At 37.0% G+C, this 25,109-nt stretch overlaps 4 protein-coding genes across 16 annotated transcripts in view; 3 read left to right on the top strand and 1 right to left on the bottom strand.

The window, feature by feature from the left end:
- The window catches only part of LOC129577616 (heterogeneous nuclear ribonucleoprotein K homolog), a 62,692-nt gene extending 54,193 nt beyond the window's left edge, over positions 1-8,499 (top strand). For 7 of the 13 annotated variants that reach the window (XM_055465005.1, XM_055464999.1, XM_055465000.1 and 4 more), the window contains 5 exons: positions 5,450-5,753; positions 5,830-5,962; positions 6,060-6,432; positions 6,543-6,712; positions 7,251-8,499. In XM_055465005.1, coding sequence (XP_055320980.1) covers positions 5,450-5,753; positions 5,830-5,962; positions 6,060-6,432; positions 6,543-6,712; positions 7,251-7,275 — 1,005 coding nt within the window. In that variant the 3' untranslated portion in view covers positions 7,276-8,499. The remainder of the gene's footprint in view (positions 1-5,449; positions 5,754-5,829; positions 5,963-6,059; positions 6,433-6,542; positions 6,713-7,250) is intronic. The other 6 variants (XM_055465006.1, XM_055465011.1, XM_055465008.1 and 3 more) reach the window with 1 other exon arrangement.
- A 517-nt stretch (positions 8,500-9,016) lies between these two features.
- LOC129577607 (chromatin-remodeling complex ATPase chain Iswi-like) lies at positions 9,017-13,201 on the top strand. The gene is made up of 8 exons (XM_055464984.1): positions 9,017-9,235; positions 9,372-9,544; positions 9,622-9,827; positions 9,892-9,940; positions 10,055-10,292; positions 10,373-10,477; positions 10,650-11,322; positions 11,402-13,201. The coding sequence occupies exons 1-8, from the start codon at positions 9,185-9,187 to the stop codon at positions 12,925-12,927; spliced, it is 3,021 nt and encodes a 1,006-aa protein (XP_055320959.1). The 5' UTR covers positions 9,017-9,184; the 3' UTR covers positions 12,928-13,201.
- Positions 13,202-13,430: 229 nt separating this feature from the next.
- On the top strand, positions 13,431-17,962 carry LOC129577608 (chromatin-remodeling complex ATPase chain Iswi-like). The gene is made up of 9 exons (XM_055464985.1): positions 13,431-13,988; positions 14,113-14,270; positions 14,404-14,612; positions 14,722-14,770; positions 14,878-15,223; positions 15,343-16,015; positions 16,107-16,842; positions 16,963-17,340; positions 17,424-17,962. Exons 1-9 carry the CDS (start codon positions 13,929-13,931, stop codon positions 17,653-17,655), a joined length of 2,841 nt encoding a protein of 946 aa, XP_055320960.1. The 5' UTR covers positions 13,431-13,928; the 3' UTR covers positions 17,656-17,962.
- A 748-nt stretch (positions 17,963-18,710) lies between these two features.
- On the bottom strand, positions 18,711-20,861 carry LOC129577609 (RNA polymerase II-associated protein 3). The gene is made up of 5 exons (XM_055464986.1): positions 20,698-20,861; positions 20,332-20,503; positions 19,273-20,262; positions 18,994-19,186; positions 18,711-18,887 (listed from the first exon to the last, which is right to left on the bottom strand). The coding sequence occupies exons 2-5, from the start codon at positions 20,482-20,484 to the stop codon at positions 18,790-18,792; spliced, it is 1,434 nt and encodes a 477-aa protein (XP_055320961.1). The 5' UTR covers positions 20,485-20,503; positions 20,698-20,861; the 3' UTR covers positions 18,711-18,789.
- Between the last annotated feature and the right edge of the window lie 4,248 nt (positions 20,862-25,109).

The following is a 25,109-nucleotide window of genomic DNA, read 5'->3' as shown; positions in this document are numbered from 1 at the left end:
CTCTCTCTCTCTCTCTCTCTCTCTCTCTCTCTCTCTCTCTCTCTCTCCATTCATTTTATTTTTTCTCTTCATATTGCTAGTGAGCGTGTACTGCGATGGGATATTTGCTTTTCTGTACTGAGCACATGATTCACTCTATGGTGGAATGTATAAGACAACAACTGCCTACATAATAATTTTTTTTGCTCCTTCTTCAAGTGCATTTGGGGTTTGTTTGTTAGCACTACATGAAATGTAGAGCTACTAATCTGCTTTTTTTTTTCTTCTTAATACTTTTTGAGTGATGAAACAAAATTATGGTGAATTTGAATTTTATTCTCATATTTTTTATTTAATTTAAAACAGTGGCAGTAACGACAAATAAGTGCATAATATTTCAAAGCGCCAATCAAACTTTTATTATCAAATGTTTTTTTTTTTCTAATTATATTATTTCAAGCTTTTTTCGTACAGTATTTTCTGGGTTTTTCTTGAACAGAATTAAAGTGACTTTCGATTCTATGCTCATATTATTTATTTAATTTAAACCAAAGGCAGTATATTTCAAAAAAGAAATAAAATCAAGATCTTGTAATTCATTTTGCAAATAAATATTCAAAGTTACTTTGATGAAATACATTTCATGTATTGCGCCAAAAAATAGTTTGTTGTGAAACAACAAAATTGATTAAGTAACTAAAAACTCAAGAACGCAGAGCGGAGCGAAGTGAAGCTCTGCGGTCTTGTTTTTTTTCTCTATAGTTGTCTCTATTCTATAAATACCGCTGACTCAGCAGTTGATTATTCCGCCCGAAATGCTTCTCCAGCCTCTGAAAACATGCAAATAAAAACCATAAAAAATAAGGATTCTCACCAAAGTAATTTTTGTATGTGCGACGAAATAGAATTGAATTAGGTTCACGTTATTCAGTTCACAGTCACTGTAAATGTTTTCGATTTTAGTCTGTGTGTGTTTGTATATATGCGAATTCTGAAACAATGAATTTTTCTCTGGATTTTTTTTTCTCTATGTTCTGTATTTCTGGTGAGTGGATTCAGTGTGAGTGTACGAAAATTATTCGATACACTGAAGCTCATATATTGGCATGCTACAAGCAAGAAACGCACACAGATTGAGAGGAAGAGTGATGAACGTTGTTTGAGCATTAAAAGAGGGCTCTTTGTGACATTACCTTCAATTCATCCTTTTGCAAATGTGTGCATATATCACTTGCATTGAACCCATTGTTGCTGATTCAATGACAGTTTTTCTCTCCCTCTCTCACACACACACACTCTCTCTCTCTCTCTCTTTCAATTCTCTTATTCTCTTCTATCCGCTGTTATGTTCTTTATTGTCTTCTTCCTGTCTATTGATAGCATAACATAAAAAAGCAGCACCACTATTGCAATTGCCTGAAATTCTCTCTCTCTCTCTCTCTCTCTCTCTCTCTCTCTCTCTCTCTCTTTATCACCACCTAAGATATTTTTCACATTGCGAAAATGCTACATCTTGCCTAATGGAACATTTACACTTTCGATATGTTTCCATCTTCTCGATATCGGAAAAGAGATGTGTGTGCAAGTGCGCACATATAATCAGCGTTGTTCAATCATACTAGAAAAAAAAATAACCATATCGTCGTGGAAAATGTTGAACACGAAAAATTGACTACTATCAATAACATACGATGAAAATGCAGTTCAGTTCCATCCGAAGCGTTGGCATGTCCATTGTCGATTCGAGCCCAATTCAGCACATTAAAAATATCCGTATCACATAACACATTCTTATCGATTCGAAGGGATTTTTTTTTTGCTATTTTGGGTGGTGGATATCTTAAGCGAGAGATCAATTTGTGGAACACACACACATACACAAACACAAAACACAAAGAAACTATGAATAGATAACGAGGCATTTTATAACCATCCTTTTGGTCTTTCTCTCTCTCTCTCTCGGGCATGGAATATGGTCGGTATCTCTTTTTATTTTTCGTTCATTCTGAAATGTTTTTCGTTGTTAGCGCATTTTCTATTTGCTGTGTATTGTGAACAAGAAAACATTCGACACACACATACACATACACAAGAAATACAAGCTAAAAATGAAGAGAAGAACACAGAAAGAGAACAACGAAAAAAATGAAGCAAAATGAACTGAAATCGTACTGAGTAGTTGCACATTAATATTGGAGTATTTATTTTAACATGTTGTTGCCAAAAGAGAACCATGGGATCGCGTTCGCGCTGCATTGATGACGACCAGTGTAGTTATAGCATAAAAAAACTACAGCAAACACTTCCGCAAACGAGCAAGGAAAGAATGGGAGAGAAAAAATAACGAAGGAATGATGATGATGATGGGAAGTATGTCAATCTTCGAATATATATTCGACATTTTCTTATAACAGTCTGTGTGCTGTTGGATGTTAGCATCTCGCGTTACTCTATAGTCCGTTCGATTTGATTCTTCTGCTTCTCTCATCCGGTCTACTTGTTCGAATGCAGTCGAGCCTGTGCTAAGCTGTAATAATAATTTTTTTTTCGGATGCCATTTTGCATTTTTCTTCTCGCCTTAATTTTACGCTTTTCATTTTCGTTCTTCTTTTTTCTCTGCTACTACTTCTCCTTCGTTCATTCCATCGTTTTGCTCTAGTATGCACCATGGTGCTGCTATTTTGTGCTATGCCTTCGGGTCGAAAGATAGAGAGAAAAAGCACGAGCACAGGAGGTTGAAAAAAAAAAACAAGATGAATTGTTCCATAAGGTTAAGAGAAAAAGAATAATCTACTGGCATTTTTTGCTATGTATTTGTGGATTTTGAATTGAATGTAAATACACACACAACGAGGAAAAAAAAGTGCCGTGTGTCAATTATGTCCAAAATTTAGCCGTGTTACCATTCCACCAAACACTTTTGTTTGATGCTCGATATTGCTGCAATCGCACACTTTTCTTTTCGTTTTTTTCCTTCTTTTCTTCTCCTAATACATGTATATGACGTGACACAAACACACATTCACCACTAGTTCAATCTCTACTTCTTGCACGTTCTTCTCTCTGTTAGGCGTCCTTTTAATGTCAGAAGCGAGAGAGCGAAAGAATACGGGAGAGAAACCACAATAATATTCGTCGAAGCAAAATGAGTGTGTTGCTTTATTTTTCTTTCAACCCAATTCGTTTCTCTTCGCTCGGATTTTTTGTTCGCTCGTTCGTTCGTCGACTTCCTTTTTGCCACCGCACTCAATTCGGTTATGTATATTACATTGAGAATAAGAAAAAAGAAAGAAAGAAACGAAGGCAAAAAAAGCCGTAAGGAAACCGGAATTGAAAATCACTTCTCTATTTTTTTCTCTTCTGTTTCGTTTACTCTTTTCAGCGCTTGTTTTTGTATGCAAACAAACAAGCGAAAAAGAAATTGTTCGATTTAATTTGCTCCTCTGATTTTTTTTGTTCCACAAAAATTGTTCAGTGTACAAAAAGAGCTATGGCTTTTTAAATTATGCTTTCATTTAATATATATAAATATTTGAATAAACTTTTGTTTCATGTGTGTGTGTGTGTGTGTGTGTATGTTAGTGCAGGATCATGGGCTAAGTGAAAACTCAAGTTAATGTTAAACTCTTTCCGAACAGATGAAAAGGGTTTTGCAAAGAGTTAATGATGAATCAACCAAAATAATTGTAATTAGCAAAGCCACCGTCCGACTAACGAAATTGAAAAGAGACTTTTCGCTTGATTTATTATCGCCTGTATACAGAGCATGAATGAACCCGCTACCTTTTTCGACTAAATCCATATTGTTTGGCACAAAAAACACAAACCGGCAAAGAAATAATTTATTTTCGAGCCAAAGAGGCACGCTAACGACACCGCGCAATGACGGTCGTTGTTTTTGGTATTGAGGCTGCATCGTCTGTACATTGACACAATTTCGATCCTCTTTCTCTCTCCCTGTTTCTCTCTCTCTCTCTCTCTCTCTCTCTCTATCTCTGTATAGTTCCAAAGGTAAGACTAATGGTTGAACCAACAGCAAAAATTCCTTTACTTAATGAACAAGTGAAAAGCGACACGAAAAATAATTGAGGATACCAAAAGGAAAATGCGAACACACACAAAAAATCAACACATTGAAAAAGGCACAGAGAACAGAAAGACACAGAGACAGAGGATGCAAAACGAATAAACGTATAAGGAGCATCAGACAGTGAATATAAATTGAATTAAAACAACAGGATAGCCGTCGATGACGACAGAGTTGAAAAAAAGAGGCTGATAAAGAGAGACTGAGTGAAAAAGAGAGAGGAAAAAAGCGGGCACAAGAACAAAAGTAAATGGCATCCATTATATATACACACAGACATGCATGCATGCATTGCACCTTTTGTGTAGCTATGCTACAGCAATATCAGCTGTCTAAATAGAACAGTTCTGAATGAGCTAAAGTGCTGATGCGAACAAAAAGATAGCCGGGTTTCATACCAATAAACAGATGTACATCAAGCATGACAAACAAGCAGGCAGGCAGATGATGATGAACAATCTGGAAAATCCAATAAAATTGTTTGAGGCTTATTACTAAAAGCAGCGACGACGACAATTTACATCAGTGTTAGTCTGAGTGTATGTATGTGTGTGTGTGTGTGTTTGTTAGTAAGCATATGGCAATCGACACTTCTTCATGAAATTATTCTTTCCTCTCCTTTTCAAGCTCAGAGTTTCTCACTCTCATTCTCGAACTTGGCAAAAATTTATGAAATAATCACCGTGTACAAAAACTACCAGCCATTCATTCGTCTCTTGGTATTTTTTGACGTGGTGACGAAACTAAAAACATATCTAGACGAATTCAAATTCATCATACTTTTATCACGTGCGCTCTCCCTTTTCCGCAATGCTGCAACTTGGCACACAGAAATGTCGCCATCAAATTTTCATTGCTGGATGCACAATAGGCAAAATACTCAGCACAAAGTTGTAATTTTATTTTTTTCATATCATACTTTATCAACGGAAATACCTTTCGTTGTATTTCGTGTTTTTATGGTATAGCCGAGTTTCCTAGTCAAGGGAACGCAAACCACTCACAATTTAATTGCTACTTTGTAAAATGATGATACATATTTATATTTCAAACACGAAATTCTGAGAATATGAACAAGAGAAGCAGACGCCATTTAAATTCAACATTGTTTCCCGCAATTCTATTCTTTGAATGCAATTAGATTGATATATGTACCTTTTTGTATCTATTTGAGCTTGAATGCAAATTATCACATTTTCCAGTTGTAATGGATATTGTTCAGTTAATGTTCTCAAGACGATGAATTATTTTGAGTAAAAGGCGTAGAAACTACCATGTAGCAAATACATATCATTTTCAGGAAATTTAACATTAACCAATTAAATTCTGCAATGAATATTCGGATTTTCACTAAATACAATTTTTGTTTCGTTCTCATTACAGAAAGTGGGATGTCGCATTTTGAAAGTATTTTCAAGCATGTGCCCACAGAGTTCGGACCGTGTTGTGCAGTGCATTGGCAAGGCAAAGGAATGCATCGATGCAATCAGCGACATACTGGTGTTGATAAAAGAAGTGCCAATCAAAGGTACGATACAGAACTACGATCCAATGAACTACGATGATTACTTGGCTGATAAATATGGCGGTTTTGGTGGCGATAACGCTGGAAATCGTGGCAATAACAATAACAACAATAATAATCGCGGAGGTAGCGGTGGTGGTGGTGGCGGCGGCGGCAGCCAAGGTAAGAATGCATCATTCAGAGTTGAGAATAAAAACGAGGCAAACTAATATTCATCTGGTTCTCCCAATATTCATAGGTCGCAACCAACGAGATAGAAGCTTTGAACGTCGTGACAATAACAACCGCAACTTCAATCGAAGAAATGATGGAGGTGGACGAGGCGGTGGTAATGGCAATGGTGGTGGCGGCGTCGGCAACAATAACATGAGGTGAGATATTGTCAGTTTTCTAGAATAGAAGCTGGATTACACCAAAATTATTCTATTTGACTAATTCGAAATTGCTTTTGTTTTCGTTTTAACTTAGCAGAGACCGTGAACGTAACAATTTCATAAATCCATGGGCATCGAGCCCATCAATGGGTAACAGTAGCTTTGATGGACCAAATTTCAATCAGTTCGGAAACAATGGCGGCATGGGCGGCTTCAACAATTTTAACAATCCAAACACAGGCAGTCCTAGCAGTTTGATGAACGGATTCAATGGCATCGGAAACAATCCAAATATGGGCAACAACAACAATGCATTTGATAACAATATGGGCAATAATGGACCAGTGTTTGGATTAAACAGCAGTCTTGGTGGCGGTAACATGGGCAACAATATGCCGAACAACATTGGAAACAATGGACAAAATGATGAAGGACGAGAAACTACACAAGTGACCATTCCGAAAGATGTAAGCATGGTTGCTGGGAATGTAACCAAGAGAGAGAGAGAAAAAAACAACTAAAGGTGCAATCTAAAATGGAACGGTTTATTAATTTGGTTTGTTTTCAATCATTTTAGTTGGCTGGTGCTATCATTGGCAAAGCTGGTACACGCATACGAAGAATTCGCATGGAATCGAATGCATTCATTACCATCGATGAACCAGCTCAAGGATCAACCGATCGTATCATTACGATCTCAGGCACAGCAAGACAAATTCAGTTGGCTCAATACTTGTTACAGCAAAGGTAAAATCAGCATCAAATCATCCATTGCCACAAACACACCTGCTTTCCTATGCTATTTATAAAAAAATAAGTCACATGTTTCTATGGTTATAAAAATAAACTATTTTGGTGCTGGAACGCTTCAAACTCATGATCATTCTACTGTTCGGTGGATGGGCAAACAAAAGGACTAATACTAACGAACCATTTCGGTCAAAATCACCGACAATTTTGCACATCACATCAACTAAAAACCCCTTAGCATACTTTGTATGGAAGACTAGTGATTTTGTTGTTTGGTTATTGAAAATTAACAAAAAATCTCTTGTCTTTCTACAATGTTTGCTGCTGTCAGCATTTTTAACCAAACTCACCCTATGGATACGGAACGTGTGTGCATTCACTATGCCAACTTTTTTTTTTTCAAAATAATATCCTTTCTTTTTCGTTAGATTTATGCATCTATCAATTTACCAATAAGTTATCAAGAATAGTCTTGTTTCCATATGCCAAATCCTAATCGAATTCAATCTCTTTCATTTTTATTTTTATTTTGCAGTGTGCGTGAACATCGAAGAAATTAATCGAGCGATATCATACTTTAATCATGTCCACCAACAACTAAATAGTCCATCGTGCGTAAAATACAACTCTATTTTTCCGCTGTATGAAGGAAACTAATCAGCAGCCGTCAAGAAATCAATTCATAAACCAACAAAATATTACTATAAGGTTGCAAATTTGCATCAATAAGAACACTTCTAAACCATTTCATAAACAACAACCACAAAAAACTATCAGCTTATTGGTTTTTTTTTCTCAATCAATTTTTAAAGCAAGAACAAAACAAAATAATGCAAGAAAAATAAAAAAAATATTTAAAGTGAATATATTTAAAACAGAAATTACAGAACAACTGTAGCAAACACATTTTAGCCATTCCATACAACGAAAAGGATTTGTTTCATTTTAGAATTCAAACTCAATTTTATACCCGAAATGTCCGACAACAAAGGAACAACAACAACAACAGCAACAACAATAATATGCAACACGAAATTAAATAAAACAAATTCCGCTTCGTGTGGATAAACAACAAATATGCAAGGCACTTGGTCTTGTACGTACAATAAATATTCACTTGAATGAAAATCTGTAACCAAAAAAAAAAAAACAAATAGTTTGCTTTAGGTAATAGTTTTTGTGTCACACCCAATCCCAAAATGGATCCTCGAACTGGATATAATTAAAAAGAAGAAAAAAAAGAAAACAAATGCAAATCAAAAGCAACATTTTTATTGTATCGTACGCAACTTTTTATTTTTATAGATTTACACAGATAAATAATAATGATGAAAACAGAAGATAACAAACAGAATATGAATGAAACTCACACACACACACACACACACACACACGCAAACGCAACCGATATACGTGACTGAATGAATGTGTGAGAGAAAACAGTTCACAAGTCCATTTTTATCATCACAAATATTTTTTGTGTGAATTTTGAAATATCTAGCGCTCAAATTTAATGAACATCTGAACGGAATACATAACAACCACATGTATGTCGTTCAAACAATAAAATTCATCGGAACAAATGCCCCCAATGTTCATTTAAGTGAATGGGATTTTAAAAGAGAACTATTTTTTAATCAGTTTTTTCTTTCTTGCGCGCGCTATAGATGTATTTTTTGTTATTACAATTTAAGGTCTTTTTTAACGTTCCAACTGTTTGAAAAAAAAAAAATAAATCGAGAAAATGTATAAAAATCAAATAAAAAGCTAAAAAAAACTTTAAATCATTTTCGTTTGTTATTATTTCGTTTTTTTTAAATGGGATTTTCAGCATTGACGAGGAATTGATCGCCGATTGGATCGAGGGAATAGATTGACCAAATCATGACCGATTCCATCGCTCATTCAGCGAAATTTTTTGATAAGGAAAAAGTCTGGGCACAATTTATGGAGCGGTTTTATTTCAATCAGGTGGAAAAATGCAATCGCAAAAAATTGAAAGAACAACAATCGAGAAGAATAGAATAAAATCAAATGTGTAATACATGTCCAGCTTATTTTTGGCAACACTTCATTTCTAATCAATAGCCACGAAGTGGTGGAATAAATTATTGGGACAACATGTTGTGTGTAAAATGTACATGTGGTATCGTACAGCACAAGCAATTCGTTTATCATGGTGTCATTATTTTCCGCGCGCAAGAAATTGCATCGCTCTCATGAAATGCATTATTAGCCCGAAAAAAATTTCAATCGGCCAATTTTAAAACATAAAAATGTGTCAACGCTTAGTTTCACTGTAAAACTAGGGATGGCGCTACAATCAGTCATGCAAGTGTATTTCTATAACGGACCGCTCATTCCAAATCGACTCGTCGACTGCTTGTTACCGCGCTAAATAAATAAACTGTTCGCATATACAGCATTTTGACACATCGCACACCAGTGGTATGATTTTATCGTACAATTATGGAAAATATTAAAGAAGACGACGTATCACAGATTCATTCGAACGATTCGGTAAGAATTTTAACGGGATTAATTGATTTAACACAGAACAAAAAAAGACTGAAAACAAAAAAAAAATGATTACGAAAAATGAGCAAATGTTTGTGCAATTCAAGTAAACTTTTTGTTCTGTGGCCCGCTAAAAAAGGTTGAACTAGCGGAACAGCCATCAAAAGAACCGAAGGTGAAAGCACTCGATTCAAAGCGACAAGAGAGCCTCGATTTTCTGCTGAAGCAAGCCGAACTGTACACCCATTTCGTGACGAACGGTTCAAAATCGAAGAACACCAAACGAAAGTCAACGACAGCTCTGGCAAATGCGTAAGTAAATTACAAACAACATTGTTATTGCGACTCGTTCGACAAATTTTTTCAACAACAACAACAAAATCACACAGAACCAGACAGTTGCGCAGAAAGAATGTAAATGGATCGACATCGGAAGATCTGAACACGTCGAGTGTCAAAGTAAAAATCCAATTTGATCAGACGCCGGCATACATAATGGGCGAAATGCGTGATTATCAAATTCGGGCGCTCAACTGGTTGATTACTTTGTACGAAAATGGCATCAATGGAATTCTTGCCGATGAAATGGGGTTAGGTAATTACACATTTGGAATTTATTAACCAAAAAAGAAATGGTTAATCTTATCGATATCATGCAGGTAAAACGCTTCAAACGATCTCGATGCTCGGCTATTTGAAACATTATGAGTAAGTCGCCTTTTTTCAATATGCTTATTTATGAATAAAGAATCATTGTTGATGACGAATGAACAAATATCGGATGACTCATCAAACTTGTCATAATTTTTTGTGTCAATACAGAAAAATGAATGAGCCGCATCTGATTGTTGCACCGAATTCCACACTGCAGAATTGGCTCAATGAAATCAACAAATTTTGTCCCTCACTAAAAAGTTTGATTCTAATTGGTGACAAAACCGCTCGTTCCGCGACAATACAGCGTATGAAACAGAAAAACTGGGACGTTTGCATCACATCGTACGAAATGTGTTTGTTGGAAAAAGGCCCGCTCAAGCGTTTTAATTGGAAATATGTAGTGGTAAGTCGGAATTTCGTAGCTTGTATCAAAACTGTAGTCGAACGTTGTTGAACTTTTGTGTGCATATATAAAAAAAACAGGTGGACGAAGCGCATCGCATCAAGAATGAAAAGGCCAAGCTGAGCAAAGTTTTGCGAACATTCAACACTGACAACCGGCTTTTACTGACCGGAACTCCGCTTCAGGTAACTGAAAATTCAACAGAATTAATCGAAAGAGACTTACATGAATCAAACATAGAAATTTTAGCATAGAATCACGAATCAACGGCAATTTCAATAGAGGCTTTTCTTTGACAGTCATTGGCACATGATTTCAAATCAAAATATGAATTTTTTGCTTTTTTTATCGTTCCAGAATAATCTGCACGAGCTATGGTCACTGTTGAACTACTTGTTGCCAAGTGTGTTCGTAAATTCAGACGATTTTGATACTTGGTTCGACTCAGACAACTGTTTGCGAGGAAACGATGACATCGTTAAACGATTGCACACGATTCTCCGACCATTTATGCTTCGACGCATTAAATCCGAAGTGGAAAAGACACTTCTGCCCAAAATTGAATTGAAATTGTTCGTTGGTTTGACCACGCTACAGCGAGAAACGTACAAAAAGGTGCTAATGAAGGACATTCAAACAGTGAGCGCACTTGGACAAGCATCGCAAAAGGTCATCAACAGTATTTTGATGGAGCTTCGAAAAGCAGCCAATCATCCGTATCTCATCGAAGGTACAGAGCCTGGTCCGCCTTATACAACTGATCAACATTTGGTCGATAGCTGTGGAAAAATGATGGTTTTGGACAAGCTATTGGCAAAACTAAAAGCACAAGGATCTAGAGTCGTTCTGTTTAGCCAATTTTTGCTAATGCTAAACGTGTTTGAGGATTATCTGATGTGGCGTGGTTACAAATATTGCCGATTGGATGGCAACAACACGTATGATGAGCGTGCTAAGAGCATTGACGAGTTTAATGCGGAAAATAGCGAAAAATTCGTATTCATCCTATCGACACGTGCTGGTGGACTGGGTAAGTGCCGATCAAATCGATTGAATGAAATTGGAACTAAAATCAAAGCAATTCAAAACTTTATCATTCATTCCAACAGGCATCAATTTGACCACAGCCGATACGGTGATAATTTATGATTCGGATTGGAATCCGCAATCAGATTTCCAAGTGATCGACCGCGTCCATCGCATTGGCCAAACGAAACAGGTACGTGTTTTTCGATTGATCACGGAAATGACGGTTGACGAACGGATTGTTCAACGCGCCAGCATAAAACAACGCTTAGATCAAATGATCATTCAACAAGGTCGGCAAATGGACAAAGAAACGGCTGCCGAACAAAAGGGGATGAAACGTGATATGATTCGCTTCGGCGCTAAGTATATCATGTCATCGGGAAAATCAGATGTTTTCGATGTTGACATTGAGAAAATTCTGAAGGACGGTGAATTGAAAACGGCCGAAGAAGACGAAAAATTGGCGAAATTGAATGAGAATGGGCTACGAAATCTGACGATGGAGGAAGCATCAAGCGTGTCTGTATACCAATTTGAGGGTATTGACTTTCGTGCTATTCAAGAATCATCGAAAGACGAAGAACCGTCCAATGGCGGACGTCCTCAGCGTGCTGCAAAGCGCAATCGAAAGGTGTACCAAACACCAGTGCAAGATGTGAACGGCAACAATCTCATCCAAATACATTTACACCAATTCTATCCAAAGGTATTGTATGAGTTGACCGAAGACGGCGAAAATCTCGATATGTCGTATGATGCCGAGCGAAAGAATAAGTTGATGGAGCAAGGTTTTCGTCAATGGTCCGAAAATGATTATGAGCAATTTCGCACAGCGCTATACCGATTTGGTCGTAATGATTTGGTGCACGTAGCCAAAATGATACCGGGTAAAACATTGGACGATGTTGCAAAGTACAATGAAATGTTTTGGATGCGTGGCCGCCAGTATATCGAAGATTTTAATGAGCTTGTGAAGAAAATCAAGAAGAATGAACGATTGATTGCTGTACAAAAAGTGAAACCGCCACCACCACCTCCACCAACAGTTTATCCAAATCAAATGCAACCGCTTTCACAAACACAATATCAAATTGCACCAAAGATATACCACTTTCCAGGAAGACCTTTGCCGGATTTAAATGTTAGCCGAAACGTGAACAGCTGTAAGCGACCAAAGATAAATACTCCAGCTTGGTTGGAAGCATGCACAAATCTTAATCCAGCACTGACTAAAACAGAAAAGCCGCCGATAAAAACTATCTTTCGAAAAGTCGAAAGTTCTACATCGAACTCACAAAATACGCCAACATGGTTGCAAAAATGGATCATTTCGGATACAGCAACAAAAAAGACTGTGCCAGCTCCAGTGATAGCTGCACAGGTGTTCACTGCCAAACCAATTGAAGCTGCAATTCCAGCGCCTAAAGCATCGCCCATTGCCGAATCAACTCCAGCTCCAATTCCATCTTCGCCAGAGAAAAGCACCTTTTCTCAACTCATGGATAAATTTCGCAAACTTGACTCATCGCTCAATGCGGCACTGGACGGTCTTGATGTCAGTTTCAGCGGCAATGAATTCGATTCGTCCGATTCTGACATCGAATAATGATCATCGTCATTTGTAAACATTAAATCAATGTTATCATACTCTATGTACTTTCAGCGGGACTACTACAATTACATTTTCTGTTGATGCCATTAAATATTCGATTCAGTGAACAAAACTTTAGCTAGAGCTTCGGTTAAATAAACAAGTCGATATAAACAAATTCCTAAGTACGAAAGAAAATAAATGTTTATTTCGTAAGATTGTTCTTACGACTATTAGACTATAGCGTTTAAAATTCAATTATGAATAAAATTGTGTTTATTGAACGGCAGTTTGTGTTTGGATTTTCAATGGCAAAACAGCGGAATAAACATAATTTTCAGACATTCCAGAGATAATACATAGCTGCTCCTTGCTTTTCATAAATAAAATGCTCTGTATCTCATCAAATAATTGCATACGATGAATTCATATCAACGCATAATTTGTCGCAATCGGAACGTCATATTTTTTTTCATAAGTCAGAAGAGATAAACCATTGTTTTTGTTTGATTTCGATTGGTGTCAGTTAAACATAACTATGGAAAAAAAAAATTTGGTTTGGAATTCAAAAACTGCGAATTCAAATTGAGTCGGTATTTATAATGAGCTTAAAAATATATATTTCAAAGATTAAATGTGATTTGTTATTATTTTTGTGGTTTGTGGAATCAGGGAAAAAAAAACATTGAAAACATGCAAACGCATTTGAAAAAAAAAACATCGCATTGCTAGCCGTTCGGTGTGCAAGGGTGGCGCTGTCAGTCAATGCGAAAATCACATCTACGTCCAATTTGCATGAAGAATTACATTTGAACATGTCTGCACAAACAGCTAACGGATTTGCACTCGGTTGAAAGTCAGACGATGCGATGACATTGTTAGTTGGAGTGTGAGCGTCATTGAATGTGTGTCCAGAATAAAAAAAATGTCACCGTGTTCTTATTCGTAGACTAATTTTTTTTTTTTCAATAAATTGAGGTGAAATTCTGAATATTTGCAAACTAAAACGACGAAAAATGGCTGAGGCAATGGAAATCGACGAGAATTCCGGCGATGAGAATTCCAATTCGAAAATTGTAAGTGTTTCATTTTGTTTGGATCATTTTTTTCGGCATTGGTTCTGTAAAATGACGTTTATACTCAAGATTGTGTACAGTTTTCATTTGTTTGGATAATTTTTGTTTACGATTATAAACAAAGGTTGACTCTGTGTCGATGATGCAGAGTTTTTTAAGTCCGAAACAACAAAAACGCTTGGATTTTTTGCTGGAACAAGCCGAAGTGTTCTCACATTTTGTTGGAAATTCACCAAAGCAAGCGGCCAAACGCAACAAAATGGCGCGCAAACGTGAACAAAAGTGAGTGTGTTTGCGTGAGAAAAATGTTTGTCACATTTCATGCAATCAATTTTGTATTTCTGGCTTTTCCATTTATTTTTCTTGCAACGACTTATGGAATTCGTGTGTTTTTTGCAATTTTATTTTTTGGAAGGTCGTCAAGTCGACACCATGAAAATGACAAATCGATGGATGGAGATGACGATGCCGAAGATGAAGGAAAAGCAACAGGTGTCCGCTTCGAAACGACGCCAGCGTACATAAACGGCGTAATGCGTGACTACCAATTGCGCGGCTTGAATTGGCTGATTTCTCTGCACGAAAATAATGTGAATGGAATTCTAGCTGATGAAATGGGACTAGGTAACGAAAAGAAAATTGATTTGTTAACAATTATATCGGTTTCTAGTGCTTTTAGTATAGAAAAGAATAATCATCATGAAATTAATTGATATTTACCATCGTATCACAGGGAAGACATTGCAAACCATTTCGATTCTTGGTTTTTTGAAAAATTACAAGTAAGTACTACTCAAATTTCATGATTCAGATTACAAAATCGAATTGATTTGCATAGGACATGTGTCATCGGAAGAATTGAATATAATGATAATGTTACGCATTATAGAACGATCGATGGTCCATTCTTGGTGGTTGGACCGAAATCAACACTTGCTAACTGGTTTAAGGAAGTGAAAAAATTCTGTCCAACGTTGCGTGCGCTCACATTGATTGGCGAGAAAACCGCGCGCCAAGATGTAATACATCAACTTGAAAAGCGTAAGTCGTGGGACGTTCTCCTGACGACATACGAGATGATTTTGGCAGAAAAAAGTGCCCTCAAACGGTATAATTGGCGATATCTTGTTGTGGATGAGGCACATCGCTTGAAAAATGAAAACAACAAAATCAGCACGATTTTACGAAGTTTTAAATCCGACAATCGGCTTCTGCTCACTGGTACCCCACTTCAGGTATGCATTTCCATTCAACATTTTTTGTGTGAGCCACAAACTCTTGCATTTGAAAATTTGAATTGATCAACAATTTCTGTTAATCGCACTGCGAATTCTTCACTTCCATTTCGGTACAGAACAATTTACACGAACTGTGGGCCCTTCTGAATTTCCTATTGCCAGAGGTGTTCGCAAGTGCAGACGACTTTGACACATGGTTTGATGCAGATGATTGCTTAAGAGGTAATCATAGCATTGTTCAACGGCTGCGAACCATTCTTCAGCCGTTCATGCTACGGCGCATCAAAGCCGAAGTGGAAAAGTCTCTGTTGCCAAAGATTGAAACGAAACTGTTCGTCAGACTGACGCCATTGCAACACAAAGTGTACAAAACGGTTTTACTCAAAGAAGTGAAGAAAATCAACGCATTTGGCGAAGAGTCAACAAAGGCCATAAATATGATTGTGCAAGAGCTGCGAAAGGCGGCCAATCATCCATATTTGATTGATAACATTGAACCAGGCCCACCATACACAACCGACATGCATTTAGTCACCAGTTGTGGCAAAATGCTGATTTTGGACAAACTGTTGGCCAAATTGAAATCGCAAGGCTCGCGAGTGGTCATGTTTTCTCAATTTACGATGTTGCTCGACATACTCGAGGACTACCTGGGCTGGCGTGGCTACGAATATCGGCGGCTTGATGGACAAACACCGTACGAAGAGCGGGAAGAGAGCATCGATCAATTCAATGCAGAAAACAGTGACATATTCGTGTTCATCATATCCACACGGGCAGGTGGCTTAGGTAAAATGACTTGATCCCAATTAGAAATCGTGATATTTCGATTCAAATCAGAATTTTTAATTCAAAAAAACATGTGGATCTCATTTCAAAGGCATAAATCTGGCCACCGCAGACACGGTGATAATTTACGATTCGGATTGGAATCCGCAATCTGATTTCCAGGCAATCGACCGTGTGCACAGAATTGGCCAAAAGAAACAGGTGCGAGTCTATCGTCTGGTCTCAGAAAACACCATTGACCAACGTATAACGGAGCGCGCTGAAATCAAGCATCGTTTAGATAAGATGATCATACACGGTAAAACGACTGAAAAAAATCTTACCGAATTGACAAAGGGCAACAAGCGCGATATGATTTTCTTCGGTGCTGAATACATTTTGTCTTCGGATGGTTCCGATGTCATTGATATTGATATCGACATAGACAAGGTTCTCAAGGAGGCCGAATCGAAAACAGCCGAGGAAGATGAAAAGTACGCGAAATTGGGAGAAAGTGAATTGCGTAATCTCACATTGGAAGAAGCTTCAAGCGTATCGGTCTATCAGTTTGAAGGTGTCGATTTTCGTGCCATGCAAAACAAAACAAAAGATGATGGTGCACACCTGTTGCGACAAAGAAAACCCGTTCAGTATGTCTTGCCGATGCAAGCGCCTTCCACAGTTTTGCGAAAAATGAAATTTCTGCTTGACTATCAATTCTATCCGAAAGCCCTGCATGACATGTCAGAAGATCATGATGGATGGGTCGATATGAATGTGGACAAAGAGCTGAAGCAAGAGCTGGTCGCAGAAGGATTCCCAAACTGGAAGCGACAAGACTTGAAAACGTAAGAGAATCATTTTTCGCGTAATACCATTTCAGAAATATACAAATCGGCTTTTTTTCACAGCCTACAAACTATTTTGAGCTAACCGTTTTTTCTTCAAATTCAACCGAACGAATTTAGATTCATCTATGCCATGCGAAAGTACGGCCGTGAAGATATGCAACAAATTGCAAGTATGCTGCCTGAAAAAACGCTCGACGAAATCACCAGGTATCATCGTGCATTTTGGAGCCGTGGAAAAGCCGAACTAAAAGAATTTGATCGCTACATTGCATCACTTGCGAAGGCAGAGGCCGAACAAAACAAGCAAAAGACGGTTTCCGAAGCATTTCACTGGAAAATGACCGGTTACCGTTGCCCTGAATTGGAACTTACGTTCAAAGGTCTCAGTGTGAAGAGCATGTTCACATATGAACAAGACAAATTCATACTGAGCTACTTATTCGAGATTGGCATCGATGCTCCAAATGCTTATGCTCGGATTCGTGAAAAGATTTCGTAAGTTTGGATTTGTTTGCTTCAAGAATTCTTTTGGTATTTACCACTAAATATTACCTCGCTTTCATGCTATTGACACACAGATCATCCAGACGACACAATTTCGATTTTTTCCTGCGCAGCCGGACCGCAGCCGAATTGCAGCGGCGCGCAGAGTATCTACTGAACACAATCAACCGTGAATACATTGAATTTATGACCAAAAACACATCGGCCTCTTCAGACACTTCGGAGACAGCTGGCAACAAGAGTGTCGGCGGCGTTAAGAAACCGGTTTTGCAGAACAAAATGAACATGAACATGACCGTTGGATAAGGAAAATTTGCTGTCAATTTTTACATTTGGCCAAATCCAAACTGACAAGAGTCAGTACAATTCAATATTTGTTGTTAGTTTCTTTATTAGATTATACCTGCTTTCATTGCGATTGAAAATTCATTTTTTTTTCTCCCATCAAATTTCTAAAAATACACTCAACTTGAACGATGAAGATTTGAACATGAAACGAAAGAAAATTCATTCGAATTGAAAAACACCTGTTGAGTTTTTCTTCAGATGTTCATGAAAATGAATTTTTGACAAATCACAGAAAGATAATAAAAACCCATTTACTTTAATTAAACGATGAATTTTATTCAATCTCTTTTCATAAAAATTGCTTTAGAAGGCCATAACGACAATATAGTCAATTCACTTACAATCTCAAGCATTTTGAAATGCCAATCGAATTTTCTCCATTCAAACTTTTATTTGAAATAAGTTTCGACGCTATTTCCCATGTATTGCAAAGAATTGGTCGTGTCAACGCTAAGATTCCTTCATCGGAACATTTGGTCATTCTCTGATCGTCGTCCCACATATCGACGGTAATTTTGAATTCTCTGGAAAGTCTCTCTGAAGTGAATTTTTGTGTTAATATGCGATGTGTCATAGAGTGGGCGTTCGATCGTTAATTTTTACTATCATATATGGATTGATTTGTTTTCACAAACGCATCATCATTACAATTTTTTTTTTTTAAATATTTCAGCCAATTTTCAAAATATTCTACTCAATGAGAAAAATGACTAGGACGACGTTTGGTTTGGCGCCATCTGCAAGGTGGAAGTATTTTGCAATACAAATACGTTCTATTGTTGCTGTCATTGGTTGCTGTCATTGATAGTTGGCAGTATATTTATAAAGAATTTTCATAGTTCAGCGTGTACCGTCGAGATGTCGCTTAAATATAGCATAAACATGTGCTCCATATAAAAACATAGGCAAATTTTATCATTGATCTACTGAATTATGAGCAGCTTGAATGCTATAAACAAAATGATGTTGACCAAAACTACTACAAAAATCAGAGAAAAAAAAAACAATAACCATTGATTCAAATTTCGTGTTGAATTTTATTGAATTGCTTGAAATTTGATAAGAATTGCTCTAACTAGGTGAAAATCATGTTCACATGGAAATCAGGTCATCGAATGTCTTCTGGATTGCATCAATCTTGTCGGTGTCCTCTCCGCGAATTCGCATGTATTCGACCAATTTGGTGAAAGCTATAAAAATTGAAAGGAGAATTGAAATGACAAATTATCATCAATGATAATATAATGAATATATGAAGAAGAAAAGTTAAAAATCGATTTAAAATAATCCTCATACCGAGTTTGTCTTCGGCGTTCATCATAGCACTGATGATGGTCATCTGTTCGTTGTTCATCATGCCGCTCAAAATATTTGCAATTGGAAGATTCTGGTTTATGAAGTGTGACTTGAGGATTGTGAATATTTCACGCAATACTGTTAAATTAAATTGAGCGCCCAACATGCGGCCGATGTCAGCTTTGTAGATTCCCTATGATTGCAGAAGGAAAAAAAAAGAAAATAAATCATATATTCCATAAGCAAATGCTTAACATATCCGAAATTCAATCCTTTTACCTTAAGAACCGTGAACTTTTGGTCGGCATTTTTTATTGACATCCATGTTTTGTGGAATTGTGCTGAATTCTTTGGTGTCGCCAATTCAACTGGGATCACATGTGGTTTACTTTCGACGAGGATTGGTTTGGTTGCTTTCGCTACCGTCTTGCCCAAATCGGTCGATGTTTTGCTTAAGTCAGCCATCGCATTGCTTGTCACCGTCATGGTTTTGCTTTCGGCTGTTTGATCGATATTCGATAAAAGAGGCTTGGTTTCTTCGGCTCGGTTTGAATCTATTGCCATTGGCGTCGGTGTAGCTTTTTCACCATTGTCACCGATAGCCATCCGTTTCAATGCTTGTTTCGACCGCAAATGTGGTGCTTTTGTGACAAAATCAATGCGATCATAACCATTTTTACCCTCAAACTGTGACCATGCAACTGGTGTTGCTGCTGCTGCCTTGACTTCCAAGTCTCGTTTGGTGATCTTCTTACCAGACGCCTTAAGCAACCTTTCAAGCCGGTCTAAACTTTTTTGAGCGTCTACATTTTTTGGATCAATGCGAAGCACCGTTTTACAATCACTTAATGCCGCTTCCAAGTCAGATTTCATCTGTTCCCGTGCCTGCATCCGCCGATAGTATGCTTTGACCGCTTTTCCATCCAAACCAACAGCTGTCGTGCAATCGGCGATGCATTCGTTGAATTTGTTCTGTTTCAAGTAACATAGCGCGCGATTTGTGTAGTAAACCGCTTCGGATTTGTTCAATCGAATCGCTTCTGTGTAGTAATGAACGGCTTTCTGATATTCACCGGCTTTTACACAATTGTTGCCACGTATTTTGAATTCATTCGCATTTTCTACGGCCATTGGAATCGTTGCACCTGTTTTCGAACTTTCGGCCGGCTTATCCGGCGCTGTGCTGGTCGATGGTTTGGCTGATTGTGCACTGATCGACGGTTTTGGCGGTTGAATCTGATTTCGCAGCGGGTAACTGTGATCGAATGCCTATGACAAGAAAAATACACAATTTTGTTGAATTTGTCAAGTTGAACGAAATAATAGAATTAAAGTAACCTCTTCGTCGGGCACCACATTTCGTTTGGCTTCCATTTGTTTTATATCCTTTTCCCATTCGTACAGACCGTGGACGGCGTCACGAATTTGATTACTTTTGTGCATGATTTTTGCTTGAGTTTCCAAATCAGACATTTTTCCTTCCCTTTTCATTCAATCACTTCAATGTATTCTGAAAATATTAAAAGCAACAGTGAATCCTAATCAGTTTTCGAACAATGAAATTGCGCGATTTGTATTCAATGTATCAACAATATGCAACTGTCAAATGTCGAATGACTCGAGCTTTGTTTATTGGGTTGCCGTGGTGTTACCAATTGAATGTTCTGAATTGATTTTCTTTTCATTGTGAAATTTTTACAATACCTCAACTGAATAATATCCTTCACATTAGTTGAATAATATTTCAGATTGTCGCTCAATAGGTCAAAATCAATACGAAAAAAACTAAATAACACAAAGTTTTTATGTGAATCAATGGTAAAACTGAATTGAAATGTGAGTGAGTGAGTGCGTTTATTATACCGAAGTGTCAGAAATACTTCGATTGTCAACACTACCGACCGGTTCACATGCTTTTGTTATTCACATTCGTCGGCAATTTTAAGTATTTGTTTGGGGTTCCGAGGCATGTTGAAGGTTTTTGTATTTGCTAAAGTCAATATTCGAATCGTCAAAGCACTTAATGTACTTTGAAACAAAGTTCTGAATTTAAAGCAATTTGAGAATTCACAGACTGATGAAAGTCGTTCACATTCAAAAATATTTTTCGTTATTCCAGTTGGATTTCAAAGCTTTTTTTCAGTTCTTCATAATTAAATCATGTGGATAATTCACAAGGGGATTTAGTTAAAATATTGGTTTCCTTTTATTGCCTCTGGGCCAGAGGCTCTGGATTACATTCATAACATGTGCCACAAATAGTGAAACACTACTTCGCTCGCTCTGGCTGAATAAAGGGAAAATATGAACAATACATTTCTTTAAAGTGTTGTAGCACATGAAAATATTTAATTACTGCTTCGTACCGGTGCTGTCAACCACCTCCACTCTTATTTAATGGACTCCATTTCCCAATCAAAAATGATATTTTTTCGAAGAAGAAAAAATCATTCCAATGATTATCAGAATGTAGAAATGTTACGGGTTGATCTAGTAAGACCGTCTGTCTATTCGACGAAGATATTGCTGTAAACATCTTGTTTTTTTCGATTATTTAATAAAACTTTGAAAATTTGATTAATAAAATTCCTTTTTTGTACTACTGGTTTTGCTGGTATCTGATAATGAAATGGAATTTATTGACATGAGAAATTCATTTAATTAAGGAAAAAAATGAAACGTTTTTTCTTTGCTGATTGATTGATTGAACGAATTTTGTTTATTGATTGCTATTTTTCACAGAAACATTTCAACAGACGATCATTTCGTAGGTCTGAAAACTGAAATGATTCCAAGTGATCAAATGTAATTTACCAGACGAGTGGGTTGACTAGAAAAGATAATATTTTGCAGCAGAAATCAACATTGTAAACAGAACGAAAAATGGGTATTGACATGTGTCACAGCTTGTATGATTTCTGCCACACACATTCTTAAGAATTTCAAGTTTGGAAAATTATAAGCAATACAACTTCTATGCAAAAACAGATAACAATCAATGTTAAACAAAAAAGATCGCATCCTTGGAATAGACGAATTAGCGAATCTTTCATTCAAAAAAAAAAAAAAATATTTCTAGCCTTTCGGAGTGCACATCCAAAGATACTTTTATTATTATGTGTTAAGACTCCAGTTGGATTTCATAGCTTTGAAAAAGAGTTTAAATAAACTAACTGATGGGAAAACATGTAGACTAAACAATGTGTTAGCACATCGTCTATTCTAATTACTTAAGCAATTAAGCGAAAAATGACCTAAACTTCTCGTTATTTTATGAGACTTAGTAGTTGTGAATCGAAGTAGATGTTTTAAAAAATGAAGATAAATTCGACTTGTGCTTGTGATTTCCTTTCGGCTGCAAAGCTTGTGAAACCGAATCTTGGGCTCGGCGTATATATTGGAGCAATTGCAGTGTGTGTTGTATGTAGAAGCATTCGGTAGTAGCGAGTAAATGATGATTTTAGATGCGCGCACCTTGTAATTATGTGGAAGATATTGCAAAAGTGTTCTGGGACCACGACCGTGTGCGCACAACCAAATGTTCTTGCATTTTGTTTATCATCAATTATAAGTTTGTTTTTTTTTTCGAGTGTATTTTGTTTCGTTCTCGCTGACGACTTAAAGTTATGCAGTTCATCGTCTTTTTCGTCTATTTTTTTTCTCTTTCATTTTCATTTGCATTCTCTGTGTTTTTTTTTCGACTGCATTCTGTTTACATTTTCCCCGGTCTTCAGTTCGGGTTATTTTTGTTGTTTTTCTTTGCATATCCATTGATTACTACCTGAAGTACGGCTTTCATTCTTATGCTACTGCATGCATTAAATTGTGTACTGAATTTGCAACAATTCGTTTTCTTTAACGTTTATTTCTCGCTTTTCTCTTAGCTGTACTAAATATCAAGCGTTTCTTCTGCGCTCACGCGCGAGCGTATGCTACCTTCAGCTCTTGACTTGTGCAAAAGCCGTTTTCGGTTTTTCTCTGTCTTGAAGTTCGCGTTCGTTTGTTCGTTTGTTCGTTTTAGCGCTCACATCACAATGTTACTCAAGAAAAATCGCCTATTTAAAAAAAAGATTGATTTGCTGTATTTTACCGTCATGTTGCATGCAACAATCAAAATGAAATGAATGCAAACAAAACGTTCATTGCGCGCCATGACTGTGTGGATTGGCCGCTTGAGCTTCTTTCGTTCGTTCGTTCGTTCGTTTTTTGACATAGCTTTTGGGCTTTTTTTACCTTCAGTATATTTGTTATTTGTTTTTACATTATTTACTTATTTCATTCCTTATTTAACGTTGTATTTTTCAATTTTCTTCGTAACAAGAGTGATTTAAAGGTGCAACAAAAGCAGAAATCAAATACACACACAACAGAAAGCGAACGAATAAACGAAAAAAAAAAACATACACACAGTATAACGACGCTGAGCACGGCAAATAAACATACACACAACATTTCTTCTTTTTTGCTCTCGTCTCGTTCCCATTTCACTCGCTCTGACTCTTTTCTTTCGAGCGCCCACTTTTTTTTTAGCTCGTTGTAGTATTATTCAATTTAAACAACTAATTTGAATTAATGCAGTTTTTTTTCGTTCGTCTTCAAAATCAAATTAAATGTTGTAAACAGAGAGAAAGAGAGCAGCATGTGCAAAGACTGTGCAGAGGCCAAGAGATCGTTGCAAATATTAAATTGTTTAAATGAGTTTTTCTTTTTTTTCGATATATATATATATATCAGTCGAGTTGTGTGTGCCTCTCATACCTTTCTGCCTCATACATATGCCAATTGAATTTTTGGTTTGTGGCAAAATCCAATTTCAGCATTTCCAACTCGACATTATGTGTGCTGCTGCTACTGCTGCTGCTGCTGTTGTTGCTCACTCGTTGTTCATGTGTTTGCATTCAATCTGTCCTTGATTATCTATCGAGGCAAGCCAATTTGCTCTCGCTGTTACAGATATATGCATGGCAAGCTTAGAGTTGTTCGAGTAAACAAGTTGTTAAGGATTAAACGGTAAACTTTTATAAGATTTTAACAAAGAATTTTCGCACAATTACATTAGATCTGGAGATACACATAAGATGGAAGAGAGAGAAATGGAAAGAGATTGATTTCCATGCACCAACCCATGAGTGGAATGAATGAACCCAGTCTGTGAATCAATGTAATAAAACAATTTCCATGCGCCAATTTCGATTTCACTAACAATCAGTTCCGGCGTTCAGCCCGATGCTGCTACAAGCTCTTTATGTATACCCATTTTTTTCGGATTGTACCTTTTCTGTTCTTTCACTTCTTCCTCATCATTCCATAGGTACATGTGCAATTCCAATGAATGTGCGTGCGTGTGTGTGTGTTCGTTTGCATGAAACGAAGCCAAATATTTGATTTGGTTTGCTTTTATGTCGTTTTACAAATCTACTGCCGACGCTCAAGCATCTCTCAAGTCTCTTGAGTCGACAGCGCGTCAGAGAGGAGCGCCTCCATCCGACAAACCATATTAAGAAAATTATTAACAAGAACCCGAATCCATTTCAAATATTTAACCATTAAATCAACAAGACAATAATGATATGTTGTCATATAGGTACAGTGTATACAGACCGGCGAGAAAGAGAGAAAGAGAGAGAACGAGCAAAACGCGCTAAAGTTCATTTGTTTTGTTTACCTTATGTCTAGTTTGAATTAACATTTTTGATCGATACAAAACGAGCGGAGGATAACAGAAAAAAAAGGTAATCGAAAAGCATACACACACACACACACACACACCACATTCGTTGGTGTGATCCCTGTGCAATCCTAACTGGCTCGCTCGACACAAGTTGTCTTCTTGGTTTGTTTTATTCTTCCTTGAAGTTTTACAGGCATAAAGAGAGTGTAAAAAGAGGCAAACAAAAGAATTCACCTAACATACAAACAACACGTGAAACAGAGAAAAATCCCAAAAGATAAAACGCAAATAAAATATAAGCAAAAACAAATTACGTGAAGACAGCAACGAGAGAGAGAGAGAGAGAGAGAGAGAGAGAGAGAGAGGGAGGGAGAGAGAAGAGAGAAAAAACACAAACCAATCCAAGGGCAAATGGTGTACGATTTGTTCTACCTTCTTGCTCTTG

Source organism: Sitodiplosis mosellana, unplaced genomic scaffold (assembly GCF_009176505.1).
Source record: "Sitodiplosis mosellana isolate CC-2019 unplaced genomic scaffold, AAFC_SMos_1.0 Smas_scaffold_6197, whole genome shotgun sequence".
Classification (NCBI taxonomy): Eukaryota; Metazoa; Arthropoda; class Insecta; order Diptera; family Cecidomyiidae; genus Sitodiplosis; species Sitodiplosis mosellana.
This window is presented reverse-complemented; position numbering and strand designations above follow the sequence as displayed.

What these genes read in the sequence shown, in the direction of transcription:
- LOC129577609 (XM_055464986.1), bottom strand. Translation starts at nt 20,484, where the DNA reads ATGAAAAGGGAAGGAAAAATGTCTGATTTGGAAACTCAAGCAAAAATC. An exon ending in ATGTGGTGCCCGACGAAGAG is followed by an intron (nt 20,263 to 20,331) that starts GTTACTTTAATT and finishes TTCTTGTCATAG; the next exon opens with GCATTCGATCACAGTTACCC. An exon ending in AAAAGTTCACGGTTCTTAAG is followed by an intron (nt 19,187 to 19,272) that starts GTAAAAGGATTG and finishes CTGCAATCATAG; the next exon opens with GGAATCTACAAAGCTGACAT.
- LOC129577607 (XM_055464984.1), top strand. Translation starts at nt 9,185, where the DNA reads ATGGAAAATATTAAAGAAGACGACGTATCACAGATTCATTCGAACGAT. An exon ending in ACGACAGCTCTGGCAAATGC is followed by an intron (nt 9,545 to 9,621) that starts GTAAGTAAATTA and finishes AAAATCACACAG; the next exon opens with AACCAGACAGTTGCGCAGAA. An exon ending in TGCCGATGAAATGGGGTTAG is followed by an intron (nt 9,828 to 9,891) that starts GTAATTACACAT and finishes GATATCATGCAG; the next exon opens with GTAAAACGCTTCAAACGATC.
- LOC129577608 (XM_055464985.1), top strand. Translation starts at nt 13,929, where the DNA reads ATGGCTGAGGCAATGGAAATCGACGAGAATTCCGGCGATGAGAATTCC. An exon ending in GCGCGCAAACGTGAACAAAA is followed by an intron (nt 14,271 to 14,403) that starts GTGAGTGTGTTT and finishes ATTTTTTGGAAG; the next exon opens with GTCGTCAAGTCGACACCATG. An exon ending in AGCTGATGAAATGGGACTAG is followed by an intron (nt 14,613 to 14,721) that starts GTAACGAAAAGA and finishes ATCGTATCACAG; the next exon opens with GGAAGACATTGCAAACCATT.